The 11,686-nt window shown below is 52.8% G+C and overlaps 2 protein-coding genes across 2 annotated transcripts; one reads left to right on the top strand and one right to left on the bottom strand.

The window, feature by feature from the left end:
* The first annotated feature begins 346 nt into the window (after nucleotides 1-346).
* Nucleotides 347-7,660, top strand: Ca14 (carbonic anhydrase 14). Its single transcript, XM_021195816.2, has 11 exons — nucleotides 347-1,049; nucleotides 3,157-3,177; nucleotides 3,995-4,174; nucleotides 5,069-5,211; nucleotides 5,435-5,530; nucleotides 5,650-5,716; nucleotides 5,867-6,024; nucleotides 6,111-6,231; nucleotides 6,459-6,479; nucleotides 6,571-6,655; nucleotides 7,227-7,660. The coding sequence occupies exons 1-11, from the start codon at nucleotides 995-997 to the stop codon at nucleotides 7,291-7,293; spliced, it is 1,014 nt and encodes a 337-aa protein (XP_021051475.1). The 5' UTR covers nucleotides 347-994; the 3' UTR covers nucleotides 7,294-7,660.
* Aph1a (aph-1 homolog A, gamma-secretase subunit) lies at nucleotides 7,151-11,422 on the bottom strand. The gene is made up of 7 exons (XM_021195817.2): nucleotides 11,093-11,422; nucleotides 10,378-10,548; nucleotides 10,153-10,226; nucleotides 9,801-9,923; nucleotides 9,551-9,678; nucleotides 9,045-9,168; nucleotides 7,151-8,711 (listed from the first exon to the last, which is right to left on the bottom strand). Exons 1-7 carry the CDS (start codon nucleotides 11,203-11,205, stop codon nucleotides 8,647-8,649), a joined length of 798 nt encoding a protein of 265 aa, XP_021051476.1. The 5' UTR covers nucleotides 11,206-11,422; the 3' UTR covers nucleotides 7,151-8,646.
* Between the last annotated feature and the right edge of the window lie 264 nt (nucleotides 11,423-11,686).

The raw sequence follows: 11,686 nt of genomic DNA, 5'->3' as shown, positions 1-11,686 counted from the left end.
GGTCAGTGTCCTCTTCAGTGACAAAAGGCGCCCTAGATCTGGGCTCCCTGGGGAGGGAGGTGGCTGGATCTGGTAGTTAGAATGCTGTCTCTCCCTGGTGCTGTGACAACCCCTCCCCCGCTGTGCACACAAATGGGCTTTATCCGGCAAACAAAACCGCACCCCCACCCCAGGCTACACAGGCACGTGGACCTCAGCCTCACCAAGGGAAGGGGGTGGTGACAGGCGCCAGAGAAAGACGAGGCGGAAGACAAATATTCTCCTCGCCCCACTTCTTGCTCTCCACAATCCAGATTTTAAACTTTGACCTTCCACTCCCCACCTGCGCCCTGAGCCTCCAACTTCTATTCTCCTATCTCCCGAATCTGAATTCTTTCTGGTTCCAACCAGCTCAACTTCTCTTGGTTTCAGAAACAGGTTCCCCACCAGCTGTCCCACACCACCCAGGGATGTACTTCTCAGGCAGGGGATGAGAACACGGTGTCCTGGGAGGGAGAGGTGCGAAACCCCCCTTCCCTGACCGAGAGTTCCAGGGGACACCCGTATGAACGGCAGTGTAAATAGCAAAGGAAGAGCTCACTCCAGGGTCCTGAGCCAAGGCCAGGCGCTGGGCTCGGCAGGGCCATCCTGCATGCCTAATCCGCTATTTAAGGAGCTGCTCGGTTGCAGTCCGGGCACCACCCCCCTCCTCACGTACACCGGTTTCGAGCCACCTTAAAAGCGGGAGGCAACTGTGAAGTTGCCGGCCAGTGGTGGTGTGGAGACTACGAAGGGACATACAGAGAGGAAGAGAGAGAAAGTGAGAGAGAGGAAGAAATTTATCCTGGGATCCAGAAGTTCGTGTTAACCTGTGGAAAATCAAATCCCTGGAAGTCTGCAGAGACAGAGACAAGAAGAAAAGAGATAGGACGCCAGAAACTCCTCTCTCTCCCTCTCCACCTCTCTCTTCTAACCCCCAAATTCCTGGTCCCTTGTACCCCATTGTGGGGATAATATGTTGTTCTTCGCTCTCCTGTTAAAGGTGACTTGGATCCTGGCTGCAGATGGGGGTAGGTACAACTGGGTCTGTGCTAATGTCCACCCGTAGCCATGTGTACTTATGTGGGGGAGGAGAGGTTTCAGAAGGGGAAGCCTAGGGGCTGGGGGGAAAGGCATGGGGTGGGAGAAAGAATATGGAGGAGATCCTCCCCATTCTTTTCCTTTTCCTCTCTAGTCCAGCTCTTACTGCTATCTCTGCGGCAGGGAGAGCTAGCCAGAGGCCAGTGTGTGAATGCTCAGAAGTGTAGGAGACTCGGCCAGCTACAGTTCTCCGCACTGCTCTTTCCCCACTGCCCTAGTCCCGGGCAGCCCTCCTGCCCGTCTTTGTTTACGCACTCTGCTGGTTAGGGAGAGCAGGGGTGAGAAGGGACACGTGCTGCAGTCCTGCCCAACTCAGACCCCGACCCCCAGCTGATCAAAGGATAACTCCATTACCTGCCAAGGGGCAGGGGCAACTGGTCCATTTACCTGAAAGGAACGCAACTAAACGTTTGCTCAGCTCTTTACAGTGTACAAAGGGCTTGCAGGAGTAGGAGAGAGGTGGGGAGACAGTGGGGAAAACAAGCTAAGTTGCTTCTGGAGTCCAGGAAAGCCTGAAGGATTCCCACAACCTTTTGGGTGTTATTATTTTTATTTACTTTTTTTTTTTTTTTGAGACAAGGTTTCACATGGCCAGACTTGTCTCAAACTCACTCTGTAGGTGAGGTTAGACCTGCTTGCCTCTGCCTCCCCATGCCTGGTTTCTACACCCCGTTTTTGTGCTTCCCAGGCCCATTCTGTAGTAGGTGAGGGATTAAAGTTTGTTGGAAGGACGAGGTGGGGGGGAGGATTATCTAGAAAGCGAGAGGAAGATGGGACCAAGGTATCCAAAAGAAAATGAAGAGTCACAAATCTCTTCTGAGAAGAAACAATTTGGAAAGAGGAAAAAGAGGCATTAGAATCAGCTCAGCATTTCACAGAAAGGGCAGGACACCCTCACAACCGCCAGAGAACTCTAGTTGTTGGAGTATCCTAGAGAGATAGTGAATGAGTGGGGGGTGGGGGGGCAGCAGAGTTGCTCGAGCTGAGGAATGGAGCAGTGTGAGCAGTTAAAGGAATAACAGTGAGATGGGCATTGGACCACATGCTTGCAATCCCAGCTCTCAGGAGGCTGAGGCAGGACTGCCACAAGTTTGAGGTCAGCCTGAGCACACTGTGAATACAGGGCCAATTATGGACTACATAGTAAAATCATGTCTCAAACAAAATAATTAAAGGACTAATGAAGAAGAAAAGGAACAGGATACCCCCCTTCCCAGTTTCAAGCCAATCTACAAGACTTCCTTTTCCCCTTGAAGCAGGTTAGCCGTGGGGGGTGATCCTCAGACCCCTAGCGTTTTTTTTGGCCAGAGACAGAACTGCATGAGATCCTGGCATGTGACCCGGCTGGCAGCTCTCCTCTCTACACACAATGCTACACTTTCATCCTGTCTTTGCCAGCCTGGCTGCCTGTGCCCACCCACCACCTTCAACGTAGACTAGGCCCTACCCCGACTCCTGCTTTTCTTGAGCCATCTGAGTCTGAAGGAGCAGATGTTCACGATGCGAGTGACCACAGCTAGCGAGAGCAGTAAGAACTAAAACTCCCGCTGAAGGTGCTGGGCCTTCATCCGTGCGGCTGCGGCGGTGCGCCAAGGCTAAGGACTAAGGCCTCCTGGCTTCAGCAGGACTGCCACACGCTGAGCCTTCCCTCGTCCTCTTCTGTTCTATGCTTCCAAGCCCTCTGCTCACACCCTTGCCTTACCCCACCCCAACCTTCTAAGTGTTATACTGACTTGGATCCAGATGGAAAACAGTAAGGGTTGGGCTGCCTGCACATTTGGGTCCTGGTTAATTTTAGTCTCCTGGCTTTATCTCTTCCTTGCTCCTCCCTCTTTACTCTTTAACCACAAGTGCAGCCCGGCTAGTTATTTTAAATAGGACCCCCGACCTTTCCACAAAGGTATCCAGTTTCAATACTTCTGGAGTGGAGCTGGGTGAGAGAGAGCAGAAAAGGAGGCGGCGCCGGCCGGAGGGGGTGCAGAGGCCAGGACTCTGCTCCAGGCTGCACTGGCCGCAGCCCAAATCACTCTCTTCTAGGTCACCACTGGACATACGAAGGTGAGATCGGGACTGCGGATGGACCCCACACCTGGCATGAAGACTTGTCCTGGGGGAGGGGAGGAGCTTTTCCTGAGCTTCACCCACTAGCTCCTCTTTTTCTCCCTACACACACACACACCCTGGGGCTTACACAAGTGGCTGCTAGACCCTGCTGTAATCATTAAATCCCACATCTCCTGATTCAGCAAAAAAGCCAATGCGTCCTCCGTAAATCCCTGTGGAAATGAAGAAAACTGGGCGGGGTGAGGCACAATGAGCGAGTTGGCTGCCGCCCTTCTGGCTCTCTTTCTCCTAAATAGTCCTACCCCCAACCTGCCTCTGAAACTGGACAGAGCCCGAGGTCAGAAGGAAAAGGCTGGCAGGATACTATGACTCTAGGGACAGTGGAACTCAATCCCTCTGAACTTCTAATTAATGACCTATCTGGAGTCAAAGCAAGGTCCAGTGTGAGAGTAGAACGTGAATGACAGAAAGGAGAGCTGAACCCCAAGTCTACTTGATAGGGTACCCCAAAGATATTCCATCTGTTTAGGCTGTTTGTCCTCTCTGATTCTACTTCTGCAAGAATTCAGGCTTTCTGTCTATTTCCTCTTCCCCTCATTCAGCTCCATTGTTCTGAAAGGTGAGTGAAAGGCACCACTCTCCCACCTACTAGAGTAGTGGACAGTCACCCCGTGTGGACAGTCACCCACCTCACCCAGCCCTACCCAACTGCGTGGTACTTCCACTATAACATGGGGTCGAGGGCTACTAGAATGTGGTTGGATCTGTAGGACTAGACAAATGTCTATATAGTAACTGACCCCTCCACCAGGCCCACACGGTCAGGACCATTGGCCAACCTCTTACCCTGAGTGTGGAGGTGATGCCCAGTCCCCCATCGATATCCAGACAGACAGCGTGATATTTGACCCCGATCTGCCTGCTGTACAGCCCCACGGATATGACCAGCTTGGGACTGAGCCTTTGGATCTACACAATAATGGCCATACAGGTAAAAGACCCAGCTTCAAATAACTGCAGTTTTCAGTTTAGATCTTAAAGACCCAGGAGAAGCCAAGTGATGGTGGCACATGCCTTAGTCCCAACACTTGAGAGGCAGGAGCAGGCAGATATCTGAGTTCAAGACCAGCCTGATCTACAAAGTGACTTCCAGGACAGCCAAGGAAACAAAGAAAAACCCTATATTGAAAAACAAACAACAACAACCCCCCCCAAAAAAAAGGCCAGGGGAAACAGAGTTGTTGGGTTTTTTTTGGGGGGGGAGCGGGTTCGAGACAGGGTTTCTCTGTATAGCCCTGGCTGTCCTGGAACTCACTTTGTAGACCAGGCTGGTCTCGAACTCAGAAATCCGCCTGCCTCTGCCTCCCGAGTGCTGGGATTAAAGGCATGTGCCACCACGCCCGGCTGGAAACAGAGTTCTAACTTATAATGTCTGAACATTTTATAATATATAACACATTAATGAATGTGGACGTTAGAATGAGGTTCGGAGCTGGGCCAAGGTGGCATACTCAAAATTCCCGCACTCAAAAGGCAGAAGCAGGTGGATCTCTGAGTGTGAGGCTAGCCTGGTCTACTGAGTGAATTCCAGGACAGCCAGGGCTACAGCCTGTGTACAGAGGAACCCTGTCTCAAAAAAAACCACAAGACATTGAGGTTCAGGCTCCTGCAGCTAAGGTGGGATTGGATGTCTATGATCCAGTTCAGTGTGCAAGTAGTGTCACAGCACTGACTTCAGCAGCAGCAGGGAGGTTCCTTTGCTCGAGAGGAGCCAGGCAACTCTGGGTGGAAGAAGGAAGAAGAGAACTGCATGTCCCAAGTGGTGCCAAGCTGGGGTGGGAACTGCCTATCTCTCTGCCAGTCCTAGCCTGCTCTTTCCCCACAGTGCAGCTCTCCCTGCCCCCAACCCTGCATCTGGGTGGATTGCCCCGAAAATACACAGCAGCCCAGCTCCACCTGCACTGGGGTCAGAGAGGGTCCCTCGAGGGATCAGAGCACCTGATCAACAGTGAGGCCACCGCTGCAGAGGTACGGGGGAACTCGGACTGGGACACAGATGATGATGCATGGTTCGGTCCAGTGGAGCTCAGAGGAAGGATGGACCTGGGCCTTTGAAAACTCCTACTGAAGAGCTAAGACAAAGCTTTGGGGGCAGAGACTTAGGTTGGGTAACTGAGGGGATGACTGAAATCAAAGCCTTAGAGGGATGAAGAAACATCCAGTAACTTTGTTTCCTTCCCTCCTCCTGCAGCTCCACGTAGTTCACTATGATTCGCAGTCCTACGGCAGCTTGAGTGAGGCAGCTCAGAAGCCTCAGGGCCTGGCTGTCCTAGGCATCCTCATTGAGGTCAGCAACCCCCAGCTCCTCTCAGGTCTCTCTCTGACCCTTAATTCTAACTTCCTCTCGGGAGTTTACCCCAGCACTCACTCCAAACACCTGTGTTTACCAGTACATTGCCTTTACAGGTGGGCGAGACTGAGAATCCAGCTTATGATCACATTCTGAGTCGTCTACATGAAGTAAGATACAAAGGTGAGCCCTAAAAACCTACAGTAAGAATTCAACTGCAAGGAAATGTTCAAGCCCTGACCTGAGAGGCTTGGGAGGGGGTGGGAGAAAGCAGTGGATTCTGCTCAGAGGAACTCTGTCCAGGAAGGCTGACCCTCGCTCCGTCCTCCCCAGATCAGAAAACCTCAGTGCCTCCCTTCAATGTGAGAGAGCTGTTCCCCCAACAGCTGGAGCAATTCTTCCGCTACAACGGCTCACTCACAACTCCCCCCTGCTACCAGAGTGTACTCTGGACAGTTTTCAACAGAAGGGCCCAGATCTCAATGGGACAGGTGAGTGAGTAGTGGAAAGGGAATACTGCTTTAACCCCAGCCCCTTGCCAATGTCCTGGGGTGATTTCCCCATGTCTGCTCCCCAGTTAGAGAAGCTCCAGGAGACACTGTCCTCTACAGAAGAGGACCCATCTGAACCCCTTGTACAGAACTACAGAGTCCCCCAGCCTCTCAACCAGAGGACCATCTTTGCTTCTTTCATCCAAGGTGACTTGCAGGGCTCAGAAGAGATGGAGAAACTGGGGGGGCTCAAAGGCATGAAATAATGAACCCCTGGGAAGGAAAAGGCTAAGGGGAAGGGTTCCCAGTATGCCTTTGGACCAGGAATCACCCCCAACAAAGGATGCCCAGGTCAATTTTCAGGTGTGGAAGCAGAGCTCCCAAATGGGAGAATGTTCTGAAACTCCTCTAACCCAAGTTTCCTTCCTCTACAGTGGGACCACTGTATACCACAGGTAAGACGGTCCTATGTGACAGCACGAAGTGGGCCCCAGCAAAGATTGATCAGGACCTGTTAGGCTGAGCTGATATCCTTATTTCCCCCAGGAGAGATGCTGGGTCTAGGAGTGGGAATCTTGGCTGGATGTCTTTGCCTTCTGCTGGCTATTTATTTCATCGCTCAAAAGATTAGGTGAGACCCTACTTTCTATTCCTGCAGTATTTATTTTCTACTAAAAAGCATTCTCAGAGGTTGGGTGGTGGCGGCGCACTTTTAATCCCAGCACTCACCGGCGCATCTCTGAGTTCAAGGCCAGCCTGGTCTACAGAGTGAGTTCCAGGGCAGCCAGGGTATACAGAGAAACCCTGTCTCCAAAAAAATAAAGCATTCTCAGCCGGGCATGGTAGTGCAGAACTTTAATCCCAATGCTTGGGAGGTGGAAGCAGGATGATCTCTGTGTGTTCAAGGCCAGCCTGGTCTCCATAGTGAGATAACCCAGTCTCCCTCTCTCCCCCCCCCCCCCCGAAATTCTCTGAGGCTGCAGCTCAGTTGCCCTGGGTTTGATCACTAGCACCACATTAAACCTGGCCTGCTGCTGGCACGTACTTGTAATCCCAGTCCTCAGGAGGTGGGGGAAAGAGAACATTTAAAGTCATGATTATATACTTACTGAGTTCTTTAAAAAAAAAATGTATTTCCTATTCTATGTCTACTCTCACTTAGGACTCTAGTCACTCCCATGAACCATTGCTCCCCTTTCCAGGAAGAAGCGGCTGGGAAACAGGAAAAGTGTGGTTTTCACCTCTGCTCGGGCTACCACAGAGGCGTGAACTCTGTCACAAGATGCTGCGGATGCCTCCCTCTCCTCCTGCCAGGGAGCCTCTCTGAGAGCTGCAGGCACTGGACACGTGTCCTTCTAGGTACCACCTCTTATACACATACACCAGGGACCCCAGCTCTTCAAGGAAGGGCTGAGCCTGTGGCCTTTCGAAGCTGTAGATGAGGAGATCCCCATTCTCATGTTTAGTTAGGAAGAAGCTGAGGATAAACTCTGCCATCCTTCACCTCACACCGCCATGTTCCCTCCCTTAGATACACGTTGTAGGTTTTTTTCCTCTAGGAAAAAAGGGCTGCTGCTGGGATTTTAATTATTTTTCGCTCAATATATGTTTGAAAATTAAAAGTTTTTGACCTTAATTCTTGAATGTTTTTTGTGGCTTTCAAGAGTGGGAGAGTTCCTCTGTCCGTTGAGTGGCAGAGATAGACATAAAGAAAGAGAAGGTGGGGAGGGGGCGGTGTATGATTAACTAACTCCTTGTATCCTGTTCCTGGACAAGGGAGACCTACTTCTGGGAAGTTAACTTCCACAAGTTACACCACTGACGATGCCTCTCTCATCACACCAATGGTGAACATCAGGTGCTAGGCTAGGGAGGATGGACCAGAGCCACCCGGAGCTAGAAATCTCAATCCATTAGCCCCTCTTAAAGCCAAGGCCCCCCACAATTACAAAGTCCTTTTTATTAGTCAAAATCACAATCACCTTGATTAAAAGGATAGAATATTCCACCCTCAGCAGAAAAACAACACAGTGATAGAAAACCTCCCCAGCCCCCCACACCCCAATTAAAAACTAGAAAAAATGTCTGCCCTCTGGACCTGCGATGCCACGGCAGTCTGACTCCTTCAGGGCATTGCCATGGAGTAGGCTGGCCCCCACAGCACCCTCCACTTCACCTTGGGGAAAGGAGGGGTGCTGACAGCCATGGACGTTGATAGGAGTTCCAGTGGGACCAGTCCCTAAGCATGCACTTCCTTTCCCCCAGGGCCTGGGACCAAAGGGAAAGCAGGATAGAAACGAGCCACCATCAGCAGATTCAGGAGCAACCACAGCCTAAGGAGGTTAAAGAGGCTCCCGGTGTACCTCCTCCCTCTCCCCACTTAAAAAAAGGCATTTTTGGGGTCTTTATCATACCAAAAAATGGTTCCTTTCAGCCCTGAGAAAAAGACCAAGATGTTGAGTCTAGGCAGGAGACATGGAACTGAACTCATCTACTCTCGGGCCTCCAGTAACTTCATCTCCAGGGCCGTGCCTAAGCTAGGTCCCTTTTCCCAACCTGCACTGTCCAGAACTGGAGGTGGAGATCGGGAGGGCACCCCAGGCCCGGGCCCCCCGTGTCCCCTCAGTCCTCGGGTGGGATGCGCAGAGCAGAATACACCATCACCCGACTGTCCTCCTGCCGGCGGCCTGCAGAGGGGAAGCGGGGTGAGCCATGGGCAGGGTGAGGGTGGAGCACTGACACATGGGGAGACCTGGACAACAAGGGGGTCCCCAGGTGGTGGGGAGAGATGCAGATTCAAACCCACCAGTCCCTGACTGGCTGCACCCAGGCTGCTCCTGAGAAAGCTTAGAGACTACAGGTCACAAATGGACAACGCCAAACCCGGAAGGAAGCGGGACACATCAGCGAGGAGACCGAGGATGAGGGCAATGGACCTGGGCTGGGGCTGGGTTCAGTCATGGGCAGTGGACAGGCAGATGGGATCTGTCGGGCGATCAGTCCAGGAAGTCAGTCCTTACACGAAAGGCTGCGCTGGATACTTCGGAGGGAGCCTCCGGCTGTGATGAACGCCCAGAGCCCCATGGAAACTGTGACTGCATAGATGGGCAGCAGGCTAGCCTCATACCAGGGGTTCAGGAATGTCTGAGAATGAGGATGGAAGAGCAGTTAGAATCTCCCTGCACCTAGCCGCAACGTTCACTCTGGGCCTCTGACCCAACCTTGCCCAGACATCCCATTCAGATTCCTGTTTCCCTTCAAAGCTCCAACATCTTAAAGCTAAGGCAACTTTTGAGTTCAGATTCTTCCCTCAAAGGTTTCAGCTCTCCCTATTCACCGACTAAGCAATTCAAACTCTTCCCCAGAGTGGATGACCTAACTGAAGCTGAGGTGGCAGAAGTCAGGAGACTGCCTTTCTGCCCCCGCCCAAGCTAAGGGAAGGCGACTCACTGGGTGGGAACACATACCCCATCCCGCTCACCATTAAATGCTTTCTCCCTGACTCGGGCCTCTGTCTACAACTCACCAGTCCCGACGTCAAAAGGTGACTCCCCACTACCAGGCCCAAAGCCCAGTACCGTCTCCTCTCACAGGCGTCAAAGAACACAACTCCCCAGAAGGTATGGAGCAGGATAATGGCTGCTGTCAGAAAGGCTGCAGGGGGGAGACGGGAAGAGGTCCATCCCTGATTGCCTCCCAGCCTCCTAAGACGGTGAGCTAGAGGAGCCTCCCGGGGAAGGACAGGGCACAAAGGCAAGGTTAGAAGTGGGCCTTACCTGAAGTCAGGAAGTAATAAGGTGAGTCTCCATGGATCCCAACCACACCTGGCCCAAGTGCATCAGCCAAAATATTGATAACAGAGAAGACACCACTGATGATACCGAAGGACAGACCAGAAACTGGGGGGAGGGAGGGTCTCATCAACGCCCAGGACCACCACAGCCTCATTAGCAGTACCCACTCCCCAATCCCAGGGAAAAATCTACCATACCTACTCTCCCTCCAGACCGCCTTTCCTTGAAAGTCAAGTATGAAGAAAAACACTTTAGCATATGTGGATGTTTAGATTACCCAGAAAGGGAGGAGGGGTGTCCAACTCCCTCCTCTGGTCCCTCTCCCTTGGCTCACCATAGGCCATCTGTCGGATGGAGATGGGTGATCTTCCGTCCTCACTCAGTGATGCTAAGCCCTCATCCGCTTTCCTGGGAAATAAAAGGAAGGGCAGGGATGTTCTTTCCCTTCTAATACCCTCCCTTTAACGCCCCTTACTCCAACCGCCATCGCAGGGCTGGCCCACTTCCCGCCATACACACCACTGTCCCCACTCCCTTCCAGGTCCCCCCTTGTCCTTACTTAAGGAGCTTGTAGTAGGCAAAACGGAACACTTCCTGTAGAAGGACAGAGACAGCAGCACCAAAAATCAGGAGGCCATACTGGAGCCGTGCATCTGATCGGTCTGTCACATGGACCAAGATGAACCAGACCACAGAGGCCAAGAGCAGGGAGACCAGCCAGAAAAAGGCTCTGAGAAAACACAAAGGCAATGAGAGAGGCAAAGATAGGAGCAGAGGGAAAAAATCAAGGAGGGAACCAGCCAAGGATGGAATGTATGAAAAGTGGAAGTTAGACTTCCGGGTGGTAAGGGAGACAGGGCCAGGTAAGTGTCTCCACCAACAGACTCATCTGTAAGAATCTGAAAGCAGCAGAAGGGGTAGGAATCTGGTTAGAGTCTTCATAAGATGAGAGTCAAAGTGTGTGGGCACGAACGGACAGACAAGGTATCCATTCCAGGATCCTTGGCTGGCCGAGGTCAGTACAGCCCCCTCATTAATCTTGGCCTTGGGCCTTCCTCTGACGTTGCCGGGAGGACTACAGGAAGAATCTGTGAAATCCCTGGAAGGCGGAAGCCGACTGCGGGAAATTCTCCTAGATCATGATTTGACCCTGTGTCCAACCTTTTCCGACTTCTGCCCCTCAACTCAGGCTCCCAAGCCTGCTCCAGTTCCTCCTGCCCTTTCTGCACCTTTTTCCTCTACGTTCGGCCCCGTCTCCACCACTCGACACTCACCCCGCCACCAGGATGATAACCCGAAGCGGGTCTCCAGCTACAGTGATCAGGAAAAGGGAGAAAGCTGGGCCGAACGCGACGAAGGTGCATCCGAAAAACACAGCAGCCCCCATGACTGGGCAGCTGGGGAAGGGAGGGAACCCCGGCCAAGGGAGGCGAAAGGGAGCTGCGCGCCGAGGGGGAGTCCGCGTGGGGCGACGCAACCCCAGGAGGGGCGCGGTGCAATGTCACCCCCGGACCCCGGGGAAGGGGAAGGGGGGGTGCCGAAACCCCGGACGAAGGTCCGCCCGACCTCGTCTACGGAAGCCGAAGAGGGAACAACCCCCGGTCGCTGCCCCATGGCCACCTCCCATCTAATCCCCACCCCCGGAAGGCCAATGAATACTTGGTGGGGCGGAACTGCAGAGGCGGGGTCGTGGCTGCATGGCCTTCTGGGAGTTGTAGTCTCTCGTCCTCGGAGCCCTCCACTTGGTGCTGGGAGTGGCTTCAGAAGAGTAGGCTGGGGGACTGGGCCCAATCAGAACAAGGATTCCTGGGTTCGCTTGCGCCTTGGCCACGGTTTCCTTTCTTTCGGTAGAGAAGGGTGACAACCAC

This window comes from Mus pahari, chromosome 4, assembly GCF_900095145.1.
Source record: "Mus pahari chromosome 4, PAHARI_EIJ_v1.1, whole genome shotgun sequence".
Classification (NCBI taxonomy): domain Eukaryota; kingdom Metazoa; phylum Chordata; class Mammalia; order Rodentia; family Muridae; genus Mus; species Mus pahari.
This window is presented reverse-complemented; position numbering and strand designations above follow the sequence as displayed.